The sequence below is a fragment of the Ovis canadensis genome, chromosome 7 (genome assembly GCF_042477335.2).
Source record: "Ovis canadensis isolate MfBH-ARS-UI-01 breed Bighorn chromosome 7, ARS-UI_OviCan_v2, whole genome shotgun sequence".
In the NCBI taxonomy this organism is placed as follows: Eukaryota; Metazoa; Chordata; class Mammalia; order Artiodactyla; family Bovidae; genus Ovis; species Ovis canadensis.
Window position 1 is genome coordinate 98852036 of NC_091251.1, and position 19106 is coordinate 98871141.

Here is a 19106-nt window from a genome sequence, read left to right on the forward strand (position 1 = left end):
CCTCTGGCTCTGGTTCCACTCGCCTCACGTCTGGACACAGACCCCGGGTTGGTCCACAAGAGGCATCTCTGCCATATGCATAGAGGGGTTCTGAGGAGCTAGAAAGGCCCACATGCAAGTTCTGTGGCCTCAAGGCTCTTGCAGTGATCCTAGAAGGCCCCTTCTTTCATGTTATCCCCATGCCTATTCCAGCAAAACACACGCAGACACACACACGTGCACACGCAGCACACATGTAGACACGTGCATGCACACACACACACGCACACTTGCAATGATCCTGGAAGGCCCCTTCTTTCATGTTATCCCCGTGCCTGGTTCTAGCAAAGCACACGCAGACGCACACACGCAAGTGCACACGCAGCGCACATGCACACACATACACACTCACACTCACATGCACACTTGCAGTGATCCTAGAAGGCCCCTTCTTTCATGTTATCCCCATGCCTGTTCCAGCAAAACACACGCAGATGCACACACGCAAGTGCATATGCAGCGCACATATGCACACACACGCACACACATGCACACACGTGCACACAGTCAAGCCAAGCCCTTGTGCTGCTGCTTCCCATTGCCCCCCTCCTCTGTCAGCTTCACAACAGGCCCCAGGCCGGGGCACCACAGCTCTGCCCGGGGATTCTCACACCACACCCTCCCCTTTTCCACCACGTCTCACACAACATCGCAGTAAAAGCAGTGTCTCCTCCCTAAAGTCTGAGTGTCTCCTCCCTGAGTGACAGCAGGTGGCTGTGGCCTTGGGGCCAAGTCGGTGGGGTCAGCCTAGGCCATCCCTCCAGTGACCTCAGCATAGGAGGCCTGCACCCCTTGGGGATGCCCCTTGACCTTGAGGTGTCAGCCTCTGGCTGCCCCAGCCAGGCAGATTCTGAGTGAGAAAGGCCCCAGCCCACTGTGCAGCCTAAGGGACACGGAGTCTGCTCTGGAACTGAGCTGAAGAAGTGCCCAGAGGTGTGGGAGAAGGCAGGGGAGGCCTGTGAGGGGGAGAGGGCTTCTTGCATTGACGTCTCTCTGCCCTACCTCCATCCACCCATACAGAGCCCCATCGTGACCCAGTTCTTCCCGTCTGTGTTGCTCTGGGCCTTTACGGTGACAATGCCTCTGATTGTCTACCTCTCTGCCTTCCTTGAAGCCCACTGGACCAGGTGAGCTGGGGGCCTCCCCCTTATCCTTCCCTTGGCACCAGCTTCTTCCCCCACTCCCCTGTCCCCACCAGCCCTGTGCTCCAGCTTCCTGTCTCACCTGGGGAATGGAATTGATGCAGGATGGCTTTGATGCCCAAAACCATCCCAAAAAAGTAACAGATACTTTTGTCTTTGGAAAGAGGGGACTGGTTTTTCTCAGGGATGCTGAGGTACCTGAAACCAAGCCCTCCTCAGGCTGCTCCCTCATCTTCCAGCCATGCACTGAGGGCCTGGAGCTGTGAGCAGAAGTGGCCAGTGCCAGGAATGCCAGGGAGAGGGCAGAGGATGGGAGCGAGAGAACAGGACTTGGCTGAAAAATGTCAGAAGGGCTGCTACGGTCATCGCAGAGGAGCCCATGCCCTCGATCTGACTGAAGAGCCGTGTAGCCCGTGCGGTGCCATATTTTAAACAATCAAAGAGCCCCTCCCTGATTATTACCCCTAATAGTTCTGTGGTAGGAGCTAATTAGGAAGTATTTACTATATCTTGGGGCAAAATGGACCTGCTCTGGACTGAAGGCTGCATGGGTCTCAAAAGTTATTTCTTGCCCCCAAAGTTTATATCCTCCTATCAGGCAGTAAGCCAGGAGGTTTCTCTTAACAGAAATCCTTCCTGGGCTTTCCTACGGCCAAGGCTCATGCTGCTTATTGAAACGCTGCAAGGATTCTGAGTATTGTTAGTGATGTCCCTGCAGCAGGGGTCAAGTGTATGGTATGTGTGAGCCTCCCCTTCCCTTTCCTCTGCCCACGGCAGACATCACTAGCTGATCATGCCGTTCTTTCCTGCTGCTCCCAGACACAGCACGGCTCTGAGTGCGCTGTGGAGATGGCGTTGGTACGTGCTATGAAACTGCTTTCTAGCCCAGGTAGCCATCTCTCTCTCTCTCCGTCCTGAAGTCAGTCATTTGGTTCTCATCGTGTCTCTCTGTTTCCTTCTAGAACAAGTCAGAATCTGTTCATAGTGCACAAGTGCTACATCTTTCTGGTGTTCATGGTGGTCATTCTGCCCTCTATGGGGCTGACCAGGTACCTCACCCCCAATTTACCTCTCCTCTCAGCCAGGCTCACCCTAGAGTCGGAACCTCCTCCTTCAGATACTGTAGGCCCACCTGTGGTTGCTGCAAATCCATTCCTCAAATGACAGTCCAGTGCCTGTCATGAGCCTAGCATGAGCCAGGTGTCATGTGAACTCTAAGCGGTCAGCCGTGAACTCTGCCCTCAAAGTGCTTATCATCCAGCTGGGGAGACAAGCCATAGCTCCCAGCTGCCTGGCAGCCCAAGGTGGAGGAAATGTGCAGTAGAAGTTCAGAAGAGGAAGAGAGCGCTGTGGGAGAAATGGCTGGCAAAGGTTTGCTAGAGGGGAGGCCTTGAGTGGAAAGGTCAAAGAGGCAGGGGCAGGGTGGCCAGCATTAAGAAGAGAGGCAGTGTGGATTGGCCAGCGGGAATATTAAGGTGCGAGAGTCTTCGGGGAGTAGGCAAGGACGGTTGGAAGGAGGGAAGCCAGCCCAAGAGAAATTGAACCCCAGGCCTTAGTTCATTGATTCACTAACTGGAGGGTCTGCTTTATTCTTGCTTCTAGTTTGGACGTCTTTTTGCACTGGCTCTTTGACATCTACTATCTGGAGCAGGCATCCATCAGGTTCCAGTGAGTACTAGAGTGCATGTTTCAGGCGTACTCCCAGTGTTCACTGGGGCTTTTGTGGGTTCATACCAGCTGGATATGCCTATCCTTTATCTGCTCACATAGGTAGAGATGAATGTGTGCCAAAACTCTCATTAGGCAGCTTCTTAACGTTTCCAGTGCCAAGAACCCCTTTGGGGGTAAAGCCCAGGGATTCCTCCTCTGAATGAAGTTTTTCAAATAATTGTAGATTCAAAAGAAATTGCCAAAAAGAAAAAAAAAAAAGCCCTATATACCCTTCATCCAGTTTCCCCCAGCGGTCACATCTTGCATAACTAAGGTACAGTATCAGAACCTGGAAAGTGACATTGATACAATCCACAGAGCATGTTCAGATTTTGCCAGTTTTATATATACTCTGAGTAGATTTCTTATATATATTTTTTAATTGGAAGATAATTGCTGTGCAATGTTGGTTTGATTCTGATTCGATTTCTTTTTAAACAATTATTTAATTTTGGCTGTGCTGGGTCTTCATCGCCGCACCGGCTTTTCTCTAGACTGAGAGCAGGGGCTGCTTTTTGTTGCAGCGTGGGCTTCTCATTGCGGTGGTTTCTCTTGTTGAGGAGCACAGGCTCTAGCATTTGGATGTCAGTAGTTGTGCAAGTGGGCTCAGCAGTTGCGGTCCCCCGGCTCTAGAGTACAGGCTCAATAGTTAAGATGCACGGCTTGGTCGCTCCGGGCCATGTGGGATCTTCCTGGTCCAGGGACTGAACCCATCCATGGCTCTTGAATTGGCAGGCAGATTCTTTACCAGTGAGCCACCCAGGATGCCCAGAGTTCTTTAAATGTACAAAATACCTGGGCTATAACAAAAACTGGTTATGTCAAAATATAGTTACTAAAAATATTTTAGAATTCAAATGTATGATACAGTCTCTGTTAATACATTTAATAATAGGTCAATGCATTCTAAATGGAAGCAAGCAAAAGTTACATTTTATTGTTTTAAAGCCATCTACGTGAAAATTGATGCTACTTAGCTAAAAGAAGAACGTTCAACTGGAACAGAGGAGTGGATTTTTGACAAGGCAACATGCAGGTCTTGCTGGACATCCAGCCAGGTTCTCCTTTTGTTTGGTTTTGTTTTGTCTTCAGGGTTACAAATGTTCAAACTCCCAATTTTTCAAAGATGTGCTGTTGCCAATGCCACGCAGGCTTTCATAGCTTGCTTTATAGGGCAAGAGCCAGAATTCTCCAAGCTCACTACAATTAAACTAAGCTTCGTTTTACCCAAGATGAGTGAGTTCATCTTTGGCTAGGTCATTATTTTTAATACAGTTTGTAAATATATGAGAAGGAGAAGAATTGTGAGTTCATGACTCAACTTTGATGCCCTCAAGAAAGAATAGCTTTTGAAGGAGTTCTGAAATATGTGCAGGGCCTCACAGATTTTGCTTCTTGAGGGAGTTATCAGAACTGTATAGACAACAGAGATGCTTGGGTCACCAATGTGAGAACAGGCAACGTGACAATCCATTCAGGTGGCTGAATGGCTCTTAGTTGAAGTTGGCCAGCTAGCTACACGTGTGCAGACAGGAAAATCTCAATCATGTGAATTTAACATGTCTAATTAGGTGGCCTAATAACTAGCATCATTTTGAAGAGATGATGAATACAAATGGTATTGTGAGCGCTCAGCAATAAATACAACATGATATGAAAATACCTCACTTTAACTGGCGACATACTCATAGCCATGGCTGACATGCCCGTGATTTGTTGCCTCTGCTCTTAATGGAAGGAAGTGCTAAACTGCAGAAAGTGAAGATGCAGTCTTTTCCCTATTCAAGGTCAGTTCAGTTCAGTCACTCAGTCGTGTCCCACTCTTTGCGACCCCATGAATCGCAGCACGCCAGGCCTCCCTGCCCATCACCAGCTCCCGGAGTTCACTCAGACTCACATCCATCGAGTCAGTGATGCCATCCAGCCATCTCATCAAGGTCACAGACCCCCAAAAGTCTACCTATGAACTCTCCAGGGTCTGTGGATCCAGTCAAACAGCCCTTCTTTATTTTTGTGTTCTTTAACAGCCCTTCTTTAGATCAAGCCAGTACATATGTCTCCTAACCCATCCACACTTGCTGTACACCACCCCTATCCTTGCTCCAAAGGGCCCTTTTTTAAGTTACATTGGGCTGGAAACTCATGTATACAGTCGGCCTTCCATATCCACGGATTCCACATCTTCAGATTTGACCTACTGCAGATCAAAATATTCAGGGAAGAAAATTCAAGGAAGTTTCCAGAAGCAAAACATGAATGTGCTGTGTGCAAGCAACCACTTGCATAGCGTTTAGTTGTATTTACAGCTGATTACATTGTGTTAGGTATTACAGATAATCTAGAGACAGAGTGCTCAGGAGGATGGGCATAGCTTATCTGCAAATATTATTGACATTTTCATATAAGGGACTTGAGCATCCCTGGATTTTGATATCCGCAGGGGCTCCTGGGACCAACCACCCGCGGATACCAGGGGATGACTGTATTTGAAAGCTCTTCTCCCCATCTCTATCTCCACCCCCTGCCCATCCCTTCAATTCTCTTCCTCTCTCTCCTCTTTGCTCCCAACGTCTCTGCCCTCCCCCTCTTCTCCGGCTTCCTCGGCCATCTCCTGCCCTCCTCCACACCCAGGTGTGTGTTCCTGCCAGACAATGGCGCCTTCTTTGTCAACTACGTCATCACGGCAGCCTTTATTGGCACAGGCATGGAGCTGATGCGCCTGGGGTCACTCTTCTTGTATACCATCCGCCTCGTCTTCTCCAGGTCGGAGCCAGAGAGAGTGAACATTCGAATGGTGAGGGCCAGGCCCTTCCCTGACACAGCCTTTGGAGCTTCCCTTGGGCGGGTGTTGGAGTGGGGGGTGCCTGTTAGAAGTGCGGAGCAACCTGAGGTTGGGAGACCTGGTGGGCGGAAGGGGCCAGGTGCTTCTCCGACACCAGCCTTGGAGGGGAGGCTGCCTTGCTGGATGAGGAGCTGCAGAAGCAGCCAAGCCAAGCAGACCCTACCTTCTGCCCCAGAACCAGGCCATGGACTTCCAGTATGGGCGCGAGTACGCGTGGATGATGAATGTCTTCAGCGTAGTGATGGCGTACAGCATCACCTGCCCCATCATTGTTCCTTTCGGTGAGTCATCCCTGAGGGGCCCCCCCCCCAGCCGGGGGGAGCTGCACCCGCCATTGCAACTGGGAGCCCCAGAGCATCCAGCTCCCTCCTGGCTCAGGAGGAGGCCCAGGGCCAGCGGATCAGAAGGGCAGGGAAGGGGGCCAGGTTGGTCAGGGGGGCCGGGATTGGATGGCTATTTACAGAGGATGCTCTTTAGGGAATGACCACTTACCAAAATGACAGAATAGGTTCTAGGATTCAAGGGAAGCAGCTGGGCACGCGAGATCGGCCCCACAGGGCTCCCGCAGCCTGTCCTTGGCCCCCTTGCCACTGTGGCTGACCTGTGTCTGGCATCTCGGGTCCAGGGGAGGGGAGGGTCTTGGGATGGCCTCTGAGCCTGCCTCCGTCTGCCGGCCCCCAGGGCTGCTCTATCTGTGCATGAAGCACATCACGGACCGCTATAACATGTACTACTCGTACGCGCCCACCAAGCTCAACGAGCAGATCCACATGGCCGCCATCCACCAAGCCATCTTCGCGCCGCTCCTGGGGCTGGTTTGGATGCTCTTCTTTTCCGTCCTACGCTTAGGTACGTGCCGAGCCCCCCTGGCCTCCCGGCCTTCCCGCCTCTTGTTCCCCCATCGCTCCATTGCCCCTCACCGACGATTCTTGCTGAAACAGACCAAGCCCCGGGAGGAGCAAGGTGTTCCTTGTGGAGCACGGCCTCGCTCAGCGCCTTCTGTAGGCCCAGCGGGCTCGTGTTAGAGTCCCGGCTGACCTTGGAAGTTAAGGGTAGCACCGGTGTGGTCCAAACTGTATACATTTAGGTTTACAATTTTCAGGGAAAAAACAACAACAACAAAAACATCCTACTCCTTCATTCTAACTCAAGGCTGGCAGGAAATAAAATATTATAGTATCTATCATCAGTCAGTTCAGTTCAGTTGCTCAGTTGTGTCTGACTCTTTGCGACCCCATGGACTGTAGCACGCCAGGCCTCCCTGTCCATCACTAACTCCCTGGAGTTTACTCAGACTTATGTCCACTGAGTCTGTGATGCCATCCAACCACCTTATCGTATCATCCCCTTCTCCACCTGCCTTCAATCTTTCCCAGCATCAGGGTCTTTGCCAATGAGTCAGTTCTTCATATCAGGTGGCCACAGTATTGGAGTTTCAGCTTCAGTTCCCTGAAGGAAATCAGGGTTGACTTCCTTTAGTATTGACAGTGGGTTGCCATTTTTCACTCCAGGGTATCTTCTCAGGGATCAAACCCTTGTCTCCTGTATCTCCTGCATTGGCAGGCAGATTCTTTACCCCGAGCCATCTGGGAAGCCCCTGGCAGACTTCATTTTTTAATAAGACTTTTCTGCTAGGTATAAAAGACTACAGATTTATTATCAAAAATAGGAAAAAATGGAAAGATTAGAGTTTGAATGCCTATCATCTCACCTACAGCCTCCTGTCTGCTGCTCCCAGACCTCACTCTGTGCATGTGCTTTAAAGGACATGGCAGAGTAGGAGGGGGTTTACTGATCGACTTTACAAACTGTGGCTCCGTTTTATTCTAGTCGGACTTATAGCCTGAGTTTCTTCACTAAACATTATGCTCTGAGCAGTTTCTCCCATTATTAAAATACTGTTTGAGCACATGTCTTTTTTTTTTTTTACATAAAATCACAGGTTTTTTTTTCAGTTTTTTATTTTTTAAATTTTAAAATCTTTAATTCTTACATGCATTCCCAAACATGAACCCCCCTCCCACCTCCCTCCCCATAACATCTCTCTAGGTCATCCCCATGCACCAGCCCCAAGCATGCTGCATCCTGCGTCAGACATAGACTGGCGATTCAATTCTTACATGATAGTATACATGTTAGAATGTCATTCTCCCAAATCATCCTACCCTCTCCCTCTCCCTCTGAGTCCAAAAGTCCGTTATACCCATCTGTGTCTCTTTCCCTGTCTTGCATACATGGTCGTCATTGCCATCTTCCTAAATTCCATATATATGTGTTAGTATACTGTATTGGTGTTTTTCTTTCTGGCTTACTTCACTCTGTATAATCGGCTCCAGTTTCATCCATCTCATCAGAACTGATTCAAATGAATTCTTTTTTACGGCTGAGTAATACTCCATTGTGTATATGTACCACAGCTTTCTTATCCATTCATCTGCTGATGGACATCTAGGTTGTTTCCATGTCCTGGCTATTATAAACAGTGCTGCGATGAACATTGGGGTACATGTGTCTCTTTCCATTCTGGTTTCCTCGGTGTGTATGCCCAGCAGTGGGATTGCTGGGTCATAAGGTAGTTCTATTTGCAATTTTTTCAGGAATCTCCACAGTGTTCTCCATAGTGGCTGTACTAGTTTGCATTCCCACCAACAGTGTAGGAGGGTTCCCTTTTCTCCACACCCTCTCCAGCATTTATTGCTTGCAGATTTTTGGATCGCAGCCATTCTGACTGGTGTGAAGTGGTACCTCATTGTGGTTTTGATTTGCATTTCTCTAATAATGAGTGATGTTGAGCATCTTTTCATGTGTTTGTTAGCCATCCGTATGTCTTCTTTGGAGAAATGTCTATTTAGTTCTTTGGCCCATTTTTTGATTGGGTTGTTTTTTTTTCTGGAATTGAGCTGCAGAAGTTGCTTGTATATTTTTGAGATTAGTTGTTTGTCAGTTGCTTCATTTGCTATTATTTTCTCCCATTCAGAAGGCTGTCTTTTCACCTTGCTTATATTTTCCTTTGTTGTGCAGAAGCTTTTAATTTTAATTAGATCCCATTTGTTTATTTTTGCTTTTATTTCCAGATTTCTGGGAGGTGGATCATAGAGGATCCTGCTGTGATTTATGTCTGAGAGTGTTTTGCCTATGTTCTCCTCTAGGAGTTTTATAGTTTCTGATCTTACATTTAGATCTTTAATCCATTTTGAGTTTATTTTTGTGTGCAGTGTTAGAAAGTGATCTAGTTTCATTCTTTTACAAGTAGTTGACCAGTTTTCCCAGCACCACTTGTTAAAGAGATTGTCTTTACTCCATTGTATATTCTTGCCTCCTTTGTCAAAGATAAGGTGTCCATATGTGTGTGGATTTATCTCTGGGCTTTCTATTTTGTTCCATTGATCTATATGTCTGTCTTTGTGTTTGAGCACATGTCTTTTAATGGCTGCATTAATTTGCCAGTTTTAGTCAGTTCTCCGTTGTTGGGATATTGAAGCTGTTTACCATTTTTTGCTTTTATAAAAACACAACGATAAACATCATTTTGCAATAACTTCCAACTGTAAAGACTGATTTTTAATATTCATGTAGTTAGAAAACTGCTGTCGTAAAAAAGTTACCAAACATCCCCAAACAAAACATAAGTGACTTTTAAATTCTGAATTGCTTTTCCGTGCTGTTAGCACATGTCATAGAGTATGCTTACTTCAAAAGGGCTTATGAGAATTAGACAAATTTCATATGATATTGCTTATATGCGGAAAATGATACAAAGGAACTTATCTGCAAAACAGAACCAGATTCACAGATTTAGAGAAAGAATTTATGTTTACCCAGGGGGAAGAGCAGGGAGGGACACAGTAGGAGTTCGGAATGGATATGTACACACTGCTATTTTTTAAAACAGATAACCAACCTCAACCTACTGTATAGCACAGGGAACTCTGCTCAATATTCTGTAATAACTTATATGGGGGAAAGTATTTGAAAAAGAATAGATATCTGTATATGAATAACTGAATCCCTTTGCTGTGTACCTGAAACCAACACCACACGGTTAATCAACTGTAGTAGTAGTCATGTTAGTCACTCAGCGACTGATTGTGACCCCACAGACTGTAGCCCGCCAGGCTCCTCTGTCCATGGGATTCTCCAAGCATGAGTACTGGAGTGGGTTGTCATTTCTTTCTCCAGAGGATCTTCCTAACCCAGGGATCGAACCTGGGTCTCCTGCATTGCAGGCAGACTCTTCACCGTTTGAGCTACAGGGAAGTCCACTCCAATATAAAATTTAAAAGAATTTTTTTAAAAAGTGGGGGGGAAGGGCTTACAAGGAAAGGTGTGGGTCAGTCACTGCATTTGGGGGCAGGGATATAAATGAGTGACCTGAAGGAGTGACATAAATGACTCAGATACTTCCCAGGGACCGTGATATGGAAGGTAGCTGACATCTAGGGGGACATTTAATGAGCACCTAAGTGGCTAAGTAAATGAATTTTTTTTTTCGTGGAATCCGCCAGATGCTGAAGTCTAAACTGGTCAGGTAGCACAGAGGGATGATGTCCCTGGTGGGGCTCATAGATTATGTGGTTAAGAGGAGAGCTAGGCAGAGACATCTCCACCCTAGGCTCCAAACTCCTGAACGGGTGCTGGGCCGGGGCCCCAAGCATATGTCAGCCGGGCCAGCATCTCTGCCAGTGCCCCGCACACAGCTCTGGTCCTCAGGTGCCAAGCCCACGCCTCTCCTTCTCCTTGCAGGGTCCCAGCATGCCATCACCATCTTCTCCCTCACCACCCTTATTGTTTCCATAATAATGGTCTGCGTTACCACCTTCCTGGGGAAGATGTCGAAAATGACTAACTATGAGGTGAGTTGCCAGCCTGCCTTTCCTCCCGCAAGTTCTCCCCAGGGCGCACACAGCTTGAGGAACCCCCCTGCCTGGGGCGCCCACAGCATCAGGGCGCTGAGAGGCTCTTGCCTTTCTCTCTGATGGTGGGATGGGCAGACAGTGCTGGGTGTGCATACTGTGTGTGTCCTTGCACTGGCCCCAGAATCACGCCTCACAGGGCAGAAGACAGTCGTCCTCTCCTCTTCCCCCCTCTGATGTCTCCTCCAAACCACAGGCTGCTGGCCCATCCCTCCTACGATGTGAGCCTGTCCAGCCTCAGAGCTGCTGGGGCCATTCCAAGGGATGGAGGGTTGAGAAAAAGGGCGGAGTGAAGGAGTAAAAGAGAGGGTGGTAAGGATGATACCCTGGGGAAGGGGACCAGTCATCTCACTGTGAAGAATCTCAGGATACTCTGATCTTGCCTGGAGGGGAGGCCTGGCTCTCTGGGCCCCATGACTCCTTTGACTGTTTGCCAGCATTGTTGTTTAGTTGCTAAGTCGCATCTGACTCTTTGCAACCCCATGGACTGCAATACACCAGACCTTCCGTCCTTCATATCTCCCGGAGTTTGCTCAAACTCCTGTTCATTGACTCAGTGATGCCATCCAACCATCTCACCCTCTGATGCTCCCTTCTCCCCCTGCCCTCAATCTTTCCCAGCATCAGGGTCTCGGGGCCCAGCCAGTTATTAGAGAAGGGAGCCCATCCATGCCAACAGAACGGTGTGCTCTAGATCAGCACTTCCTGAAGTGGGGTGACTTTAGAAGCGCACTGGAATGATTTCCAGTGGACCGAAACCTTTTCTGTTTTTCCTGGTTACACCTTTATTTTTCTAGTTGACTTTGTTTATGGCAGCCGACACAGGATTTTTGTTTATAATAGCGAATTATTTCCTTTTCAAATGAATTTAAATAAGAAAGAAAGTTGACTTCAAGTACTAGCATCCTACTGAGCAGAGAAGGGAACCTCTGAGAAGAGGATCTTCTTGCTTCCGGTGGTCCCATCTCTGGGGTCCTGGCATAGGCGCTTACTCCCTTTCTCCCTGGACCCTCCTCCATCTCCTGGCCTGAGTCCGTGCTAGCAAGCACCTGGGCAGATAGCATCTGTGGCTCTTCCCAATGCAACAATGTTGTAGGATCTGGTTGTTCAAGTGTCCACTCCAGAGACAGAAGGTGACCTCCATCTCAGATAAAAGGAAACTCTGGCAGGGAAGAGGGGATTGTTGACGTCAGGGCTTCTCCTGGAATCAAAGCAGCAGGCTCATCTTTGCACCACAGCTTCCCACAGCTCCTTCCAGAAGGGTCTCCCCAGCATCCCGGTCTTCACTCTGTCCCCCGAGGGTTCAGCCTGGCCAGCTGGGCTGCAGGTCTGGAAAAACAGAAGATGAGTTGAAGGGGAGCAGGGCCCCCCTTAAGCCTGAGGTTAGGGTCTGAGTTTCTCTGGATATGGGGAGGGCGGCGGGGGTGGGGGGGCATTCACTGACCCTCCCTGTCTCTCCCACTGCCGCAGCCCGAGGAGATGGAGACCGTGTTTGACCTGGAGCCAAGCAGCACCTCCTCCACACCAACCTCCCTTGTGAGTCAGTGCCTTCGCCCTGGGACAGGTCGGGGTCGGGTAGTGGGGTGCTTACAGGGATGGGCTTCTCCAGCAGCCTTGTGGGTGCACCAGCGGTTAGAGTCCACCCTGGGTATCGGGGAGGAGACGGGGTGCCCGGGACTCCCCCCTCTGACGCAGCAGGACTTGGCCCAGGTCAGATTGTTGCCGTGGCCCTGGCTGAAGAGCCTTCAGAATGATAGAAGATCCAGGAATGTCTCCAGGACACACTCTAGAAGGAGCTCAGAGAGGAAGAGAAAGGGCAGGGCTGACTCAGCCTCAGCGAGCTCAGTCGTGTAGACGCAGGGGCCTGCTGGGGTCCTTTGGCCTCAGGACCGAAGGCTGCCGCCAAGGGCGCGGGTGCCAGGCAGCGTGGTGCGGACAGAGCTGCCGCGAGCTATTGGAGGTCTGCACGGAAGGGTAAGACGAGTGAGCCCGTCAGCTTGAGAGGAGACAAGGCTGGACTCCGAGCGCAGGGGTCCTGCAGGCTGGGTGCTGGCTCCCACCCTCGTGGCTCAGCCTGGAGACAGGCACGAGCGCACGCCGAAGCATGGCCACAAGGGTGGATGCCAGGCTGCCATGGCATGCACTGAGCTGGGTACTGGATTGGCCCATGCCCCGAAGCCAGGGTGCCTTGGAGGAGCACTGAAGAAGAGCACCAGCCAGCCCTGGGCACTCAGGGGAGGCTTCCAGGAGGAGGGGAGGTCTAACCAGACTCCAGGCACAGGAGAGTTAGGGGTTGCCGGATGGAAGAGGGTGTTGGGGAGAGCACTCGAGGAACAGGACCAGTCTGTGCAAACGCCCAGAAGAGAGAATCCAGGGCATTGGGGAACCAAAGACAGTTTTGGGCCTGGTGCAACTGCCGAGCAGGCAGCACTCGCCGAGTGGGTGGGAGGGGGGCCCTTAGACGACAGTGGGAGGACGTGCCCACGCCAGGCGCACAGAACTACAGGCCTCGCTCTAAAGCGAGTCCCGCAGAGAGGGCCCAGTGAGCTCTGGGGGATGGCGGGGGGATGAAGCTTCAGTACCAGGAGAGACAAAGGTTTCGAAGCAGGAGTGTCTCTCCACGGAGCGTTTCTCCTAGGGCCCTTCTAAGATAACCCTTCCAGAATATTGTCAGAAGTTGGTTATTGAAACCTTGCAAACTAGATGCTTCACCATTCTTGCTCTTGATCTTAACACTTAACCCACACAGTGGGTTGGGGGGGCGGGGATGTTTATCCTCATTTTACAGATGAGGAAACTGAGGTTCAAAGACCTGACTTAATTTAGACCCTAGGGTACTGCTGTGCAAGAAAATGGCAGAACAAAGTTTGAACCAGGTCTGCCAGACTCCAGAGTTTGAGCTTTTTTTTTTTTTTTAAGAAATTACTGGAATTGATTTTTTAAATCTTTCATTATTATAACAGAGATTTCTGAGCATTGTAGGTAACTATGGGGGAAAAAACAAGCCAAAATAAAATAAAAGCCCATATTTCTACCACCTACAATGACCACTGACACCTCAATGTATATTCTTACAGGTATATATTTCTTCTAAAATGTCATAACACTGCGCACTGTTTCATAACCTGTGTTTTTAGTTAACAATCTCTGTCTTCCTACATGTATACGTTTTTACCTCTTCAAATACCTAGTCAATATTCAACTTGCCCTACGGTTTCAGAAATATATTTTACAGCTTGTCCAAACTAGGATCCAATCCAGGGTCTGTGCTGGATTAATCTGGCCCCTGCCCGTGTCCCTTTAATTTCAGCCCCATCTCTATTTTATGACTTGTTGGAGAGACCAAGCCGATAGTCCTCCAGAAGGCCCCGTCTTCTGGCTTTTTCTGGCTGTTTCTTCATGGTATCTTACAGGAGGTTACAGTATCTCCTGTATTTCCTGAAAACTAGAAGTTAGGTTCAAAGGCTGGAATTGAAGATTCAAGTTCAACACTAGGGCCTAGAACATTACAGGCAGTGTCACCCGAGGAGATATATAATATCCCATTTATTGCCATTAATGATGCTAAAGTGACTCCCGGGTTCAGGGATGACTGCTGGCTTTTTCCATTTTTCAGTTACCATTTTTCCTGGAGGACCCAAAAGTTACCTATGGGGTTGACTTGGGCCCTATGAAAATATCTAAATTCTATTGCAGAAAAAAATGTTCCTTCATCAAGTAGGGTTCTTTAGTCTCACTCTAATAAACTCCTACAGAAAAGGTTTCATTCTACCCAATAATTACCTGTTTTCAAAATAAGGAGTTAGTTTCAAAGTCCCTTCAAAGGACAACAGACAGCCCCATCCCTGTTACTTCTTGTGTGTTTTTCTATTCGGCTGTTGTCCCAGGCATTCCTGAGCCCGGGCCTGGACTTCACAGGTCTCATGACTAAGACCTCAGATGGCAGCCTTGGTTTCAAATCCTCATTCACGGGCCTGCCAGTAACGCAGCCCAAGGGTGTTGGATGCATCGCTCAAGCTGCGATAGAAAGCGCACTAGCTCAGGAATGGGGGTTCCCCCCCTAGACCCCCGGTGTCAGGGAGCCTGTCCTCTCCCCCTGGGTTCAGCCAGACCTGGAACCGAGACTGAACGGCACGTGTGCTGAAGAAGCAATGGGCTGGGAGTTAGGAGACCACTGACTAGTCCAGGGAGCATGTAGATGCCCTCTCTGTGCTCGAGAGCAACTGGGAAGGCAGACTGGGCAGGCTGGCCAGGACGCGGGCTGCCAGGGGAGGAGGAAGGAGCCACAGCTTAGAGGGCGGGGGCCCTGAGAAAGGTCGAGCGTCAGGGCGGGGTGGGCAGGGTCGGGGGGAGGGTGTGCCCAGATGGACATGACCTCGCCTCGCCCCAGGTGTGACCTCGTCCCATCTCCCTTCTTTGTCCTGAGCAGCTGTATGTGGCCACCGTGCTGCAAGAGCCGGAGATGAACCTGACCCCCGCCTCCTCCCCCGCCCAGCCCACCTACGGCACCATGAGCAGACAGCCAGAAGAGGGAGAAGAGGAGAGCGGTGTGAGGGCCTTTTCAAGGGAGCTGGACTCGGCCCGGTTCCAGGAAGGAATGGAACTGGGGGACCAGAGCCAGTATCACTGACCAGGACCCAGGCCTCCACCTGGCAACTCCAGCCAGGAGTGGCTGCCAGGGGAAGGGCCTGGCAGAGAGAGGCAGCAGGGCGCCCTGGTCTGCCCCCCCAACACATCCTGCAGACTTTGGGAAGGCTCCAGCGGAGCCCTGGCTGTATCTCTCGGCCACGTGGAGGCCCCGGCCTGCTGACCAGCCGGAACGGGAGACGCTGGGCAGTCTAGAAGGGGCCCCCCAGGATGGGACGGAGGATATAGGCAAGCCTCGCCTCTTGGCAACAGCGGCTGGAGCCCAGAGCACAGAGACTGGAGACTTGGAGGGCTTTCCTGGGGTCACGAGGGAGGTGTGCCTAAGGGAGGAGGCAGGAAGAAGACTCTCTGGGGTCTTCCCCACCCTTCCACCAGCTGCCCTGCCCGAGGAGCTTCTGCGGCTGCGCCACCCCCCACCCACCCTCCTCCCAGTCCCATCCCTCCCCTGCAGTCTGCGGAGGACCCAAGACAGAGGACCACCTCCTCCCAGCTTTCCCACATGGAGAGCCGCAAGGAAAAAGTCCTTCACCCCACCGGCAGGAAGGGATGGGTGAGACCGTAGATGGGAAGGAGGCGACTGACCCCCCTCTGTCCCCCGCTCCTCATCAGGGGTCCCAGGAGCCACAGCGTAGAGACTTGTTCTTTTGTCTGTCCCTGCAAGGGTAACGGGGCTCATTAAATGGGACCTGTGTGCATTCTGATGAAAGCAACCCGGGCTGGTTACTCTCAGGTGGGAGGGACAGAGGCAGAATTCACGGAGTTGGCTGGGGCGGTGGGGAGGAGGAGGTGTCTTCTCCCAAAATGCCAAGAGATGAGAAACCAGATATGCCTCCCCCAAGCCCCAGGGCCTAATGAGAGGACCCCCAAGGTGAAGGATGTGGCTGCTGAGAGCTGCCCCTGCCTCATACCCACCTGAGTGCCTAAGCCCCCAGCCAAGGTCGGGGGGTGGGGCATAGTTTAGGGTAAGAAGCCCACGCTGCAGACCAGGCACTGATTGGCCTTTCCCCGGGCTCCAAGCGGGACCCATATCTCCTCTCTGGGCCGCCCTGCACTCTGGGCTGAAGAGTGCCTCCGGCATGGTCCTGGCTCAGACACTGTGGATTCCCTGTGGGTGGTGGGGTCGGGGGCGCTGTGTCCCCCCATGGACAGGCAGACTCAGGCTGCCCTCCCAAAGCGGCCACCACCCGGGACCCGGAGGAGCTGAATCCTGAGTAGGAAGGACTCTGGTGGCACCCTCGCCCCAGGCAGGGAGTTGCAGGCCTCAGCCTCTGGGGACAGGTGGCCCACCAGGACCGCCAGGCAGCCAGGCCGAGGGAGACACAGAGAAGGGCTGCAGGGGCCTCGGTGGGGTGGGATGAGCTGCTCCAGGGGGTCTGTGTGCTCCAGGGCTTTCCTGAGCTCTGTCATCAAAAGGCCTGGGTCCCTGCGGCCAACCTCCTGAAGGTGGGCACTCAGGTCCCCCTCACCTGGGTGTTGGCCACCAGCTCCTGGGCACACGGGTGCTCCTGAGTTCAGATCACTTGAGCCTCACTTCCAGTCCCCTCGCTGCCCACATCCTGGCTCCAGAAGCTCCAAGCTTGACCCCAGAGGAGAAATAGCACTTGAGGGGCAAGAAGCCCTGCTCTGCCCCCACCCCACCACCGAGACCTCGGCCCGGACTTCGGCACGAGGGCTAATTTCCAGAGAGAGCCTGGGTCAGCTGGGGGGAGAAGGGGGTCTTACCCCATCCAGGTCTGAATAAGGAGGAAATTATCCCCAGAAATCCAGGCCCCACAGGCCTGCTCCCCAAACATTTCACCAGCGGTCAAGGGGAAGGGTCCCCTCCCAGAGCAGAGCGGTCAGGACCCCTGCCTGGAGCCCTGTCCGCCATGGGGAGGTGGCGACTCCAGCCCTCCCACCCCCCACCAACCGTCAGGTGTCCGGCAGGCATGTCCCACCGGAAGCTGGCCTGAGGGCTCCCTCTCTCCTGGCACCTCTTGCTGGCATCCAGCCCCCGTCTCGTGGTCCCCGCTGGACCATTCCTGCGGCGGCTGCTCTCGCCTGGTCCCCCTAAGTCTGTGGAAGCTGCGTATGGGAAGGGTCCCAGCAGATGACACAGCAGCAGGGCTGAGGCTGCCTCCTCTGACCCTGGGTAAAAGGTGGCCTGGTTCTGAGAGAAGATGGGGAGGGTGTTGGGAGTGTTGGAGTCCCCTGGCATCTCTACTCTTCCCAGAGACCCAGGGCAACCAGCCGGGGCCCCGGCCACAGCTGTTCCACCTCACGCGGCCGCTGCTCGGGGCGCGGGTGAGTCTGGGTCCCTCCACAGCACAGCCAGGCCCTCCTCGGGCATTTCCCCTCCAACCTGCATCCTCGGCCCACACGGGTCTCACCCGCTGGCCTCTGCCTACCACCATCCACCCCATCCACAGCCCCCTCCCCACCCGCCTCCTGCCCCATCTGTCCCCCACGGCCTCCCGCGACCCCCAGAGCCTCAGACCTGCTCCTCTCTGGAGGGAGCTGCCTCCCAGACCAGGGATCGCCTAGAGTCTTCGAGAAGCGCCCCTCCCTGGGCCTAGGGCAGCTCCACACCTGCCTGCCTCTTCCTCAGAAGCTTCTGGAAGCAAAGTGCCTATTAGCAGCATTGCATCCTCTGGGGACCCCAGTGGGGCGTGTGGACTTCCCTTGGCCACCACCACTTAAGGAATGTGCCAGAACGCCGAACCTTCTTGTTATTAACGCTATGACTGTGCCTTGAATAAACAAATCCTCCCAACCTTGGCTGGCCTGTGCCTCTGAGTCTGAACCTGGCCAGCAGGGCCTCCAATCCATCTGGAAGGAGCCGGAGCTCCTGGAGGGGGCCAGGCTGAAGCACATGTCTTGTGCTGTGGCTTTGGCACCTGGGACCAGAAGCTGTCCCCCTGGGAAACCCTTGAGCCCTGAGGTCTTCCCTGGCCCCTGGCCTCACAGGGGAAGAAGGCCTGGCAAGCGCTGCCTGGTCTCCTGGAGAGCCCAGAAGTGAACCTGCCTCTTTCTTTCCACTGCGGGTGCTCTGAGAGTCCCCGGACCTGTCTGCTAAAAGTGTGTGCTCAGTTGTATCTGACTCTCTGCGACCCCACGGATGGTAACCTGCTGGGCTCCTCTGTCTGTGGAATTTTCCAGGCAAGAACACTGGAGGGGGTTGTCATTTCCTACTCCAGGGGATCTTCCTGACCCAAGGGTTGAACCCGTGTCTCTTGTGTTTCCTGCATTGGCAGGTGGATTCTTTGCCAGTGTACCACCTGGGAAGCAGATGAGAACTTTCTGGTCCCTGAGCTACCTAAGAAGCCATCAGGCAGCCTCCCCTGGGCAGCACAAGCTCCAGCTGAGTGCTGTGCCCTGAGAGCTGGCTCTTGGCCTGATGAGCAGCTGGACTTGACCCATGGAGGACCCCAGCAGAGGCAGCAGGCGAGGCTCAGGTCTGTACCAGTCTCGGCCAGCGACACCGGGGCAGGGAGAGGTTAGGGAGAGGTTGGGCACTTGGGCTGCCTCGTCAGGCCTGAAAGGAACAAGAAAACCCTCTAGCAAAGGGTAGTTATGTCAGCTGTCATGCCCATGACAAGGAGGAAAACTTCCCTACCCTGGGGGACAATGACATGTCCTCGCCTAGGAGACCAGGATTCTGGGCCTTTCTCTAGGCAGCGTGGTGTCCCTGCACTGGTCACCTCATCCTGAAAGCAGGAGGACGGGAAGTCAATCGCTCAGTCCATTACTGAATGGAGCAGATTCAGCTGCAGGGATAGAGGGAATGGGGCGTGGAGGGGGGCTTCCTCCGTCACTGCCCCCTGTGAGGGCAGA

The 19106-nt window shown here is 52.2% G+C and overlaps 1 protein-coding gene across 1 annotated transcript in view; it reads left to right on the top strand.

Annotated features, from left to right (window-relative positions):
- The window catches only part of TMEM63C (transmembrane protein 63C), a 35579-nt gene extending 19576 nt beyond the window's left edge, over positions 1 to 16003 (top strand). The window contains exons 14-22 of the mRNA XM_069595211.1: positions 1060 to 1166; positions 2144 to 2230; positions 2784 to 2849; positions 5523 to 5685; positions 5909 to 6014; positions 6415 to 6582; positions 10477 to 10586; positions 12117 to 12182; positions 15076 to 16003. Coding sequence (XP_069451312.1) covers positions 1060 to 1166; positions 2144 to 2230; positions 2784 to 2849; positions 5523 to 5685; positions 5909 to 6014; positions 6415 to 6582; positions 10477 to 10586; positions 12117 to 12182; positions 15076 to 15276 — 1074 coding nt within the window. The 3' untranslated portion in view covers positions 15277 to 16003. The remainder of the gene's footprint in view (positions 1 to 1059; positions 1167 to 2143; positions 2231 to 2783; positions 2850 to 5522; positions 5686 to 5908; positions 6015 to 6414; positions 6583 to 10476; positions 10587 to 12116; positions 12183 to 15075) is intronic.
- The last annotated feature ends 3103 nt before the right edge of the window (positions 16004 to 19106 follow it).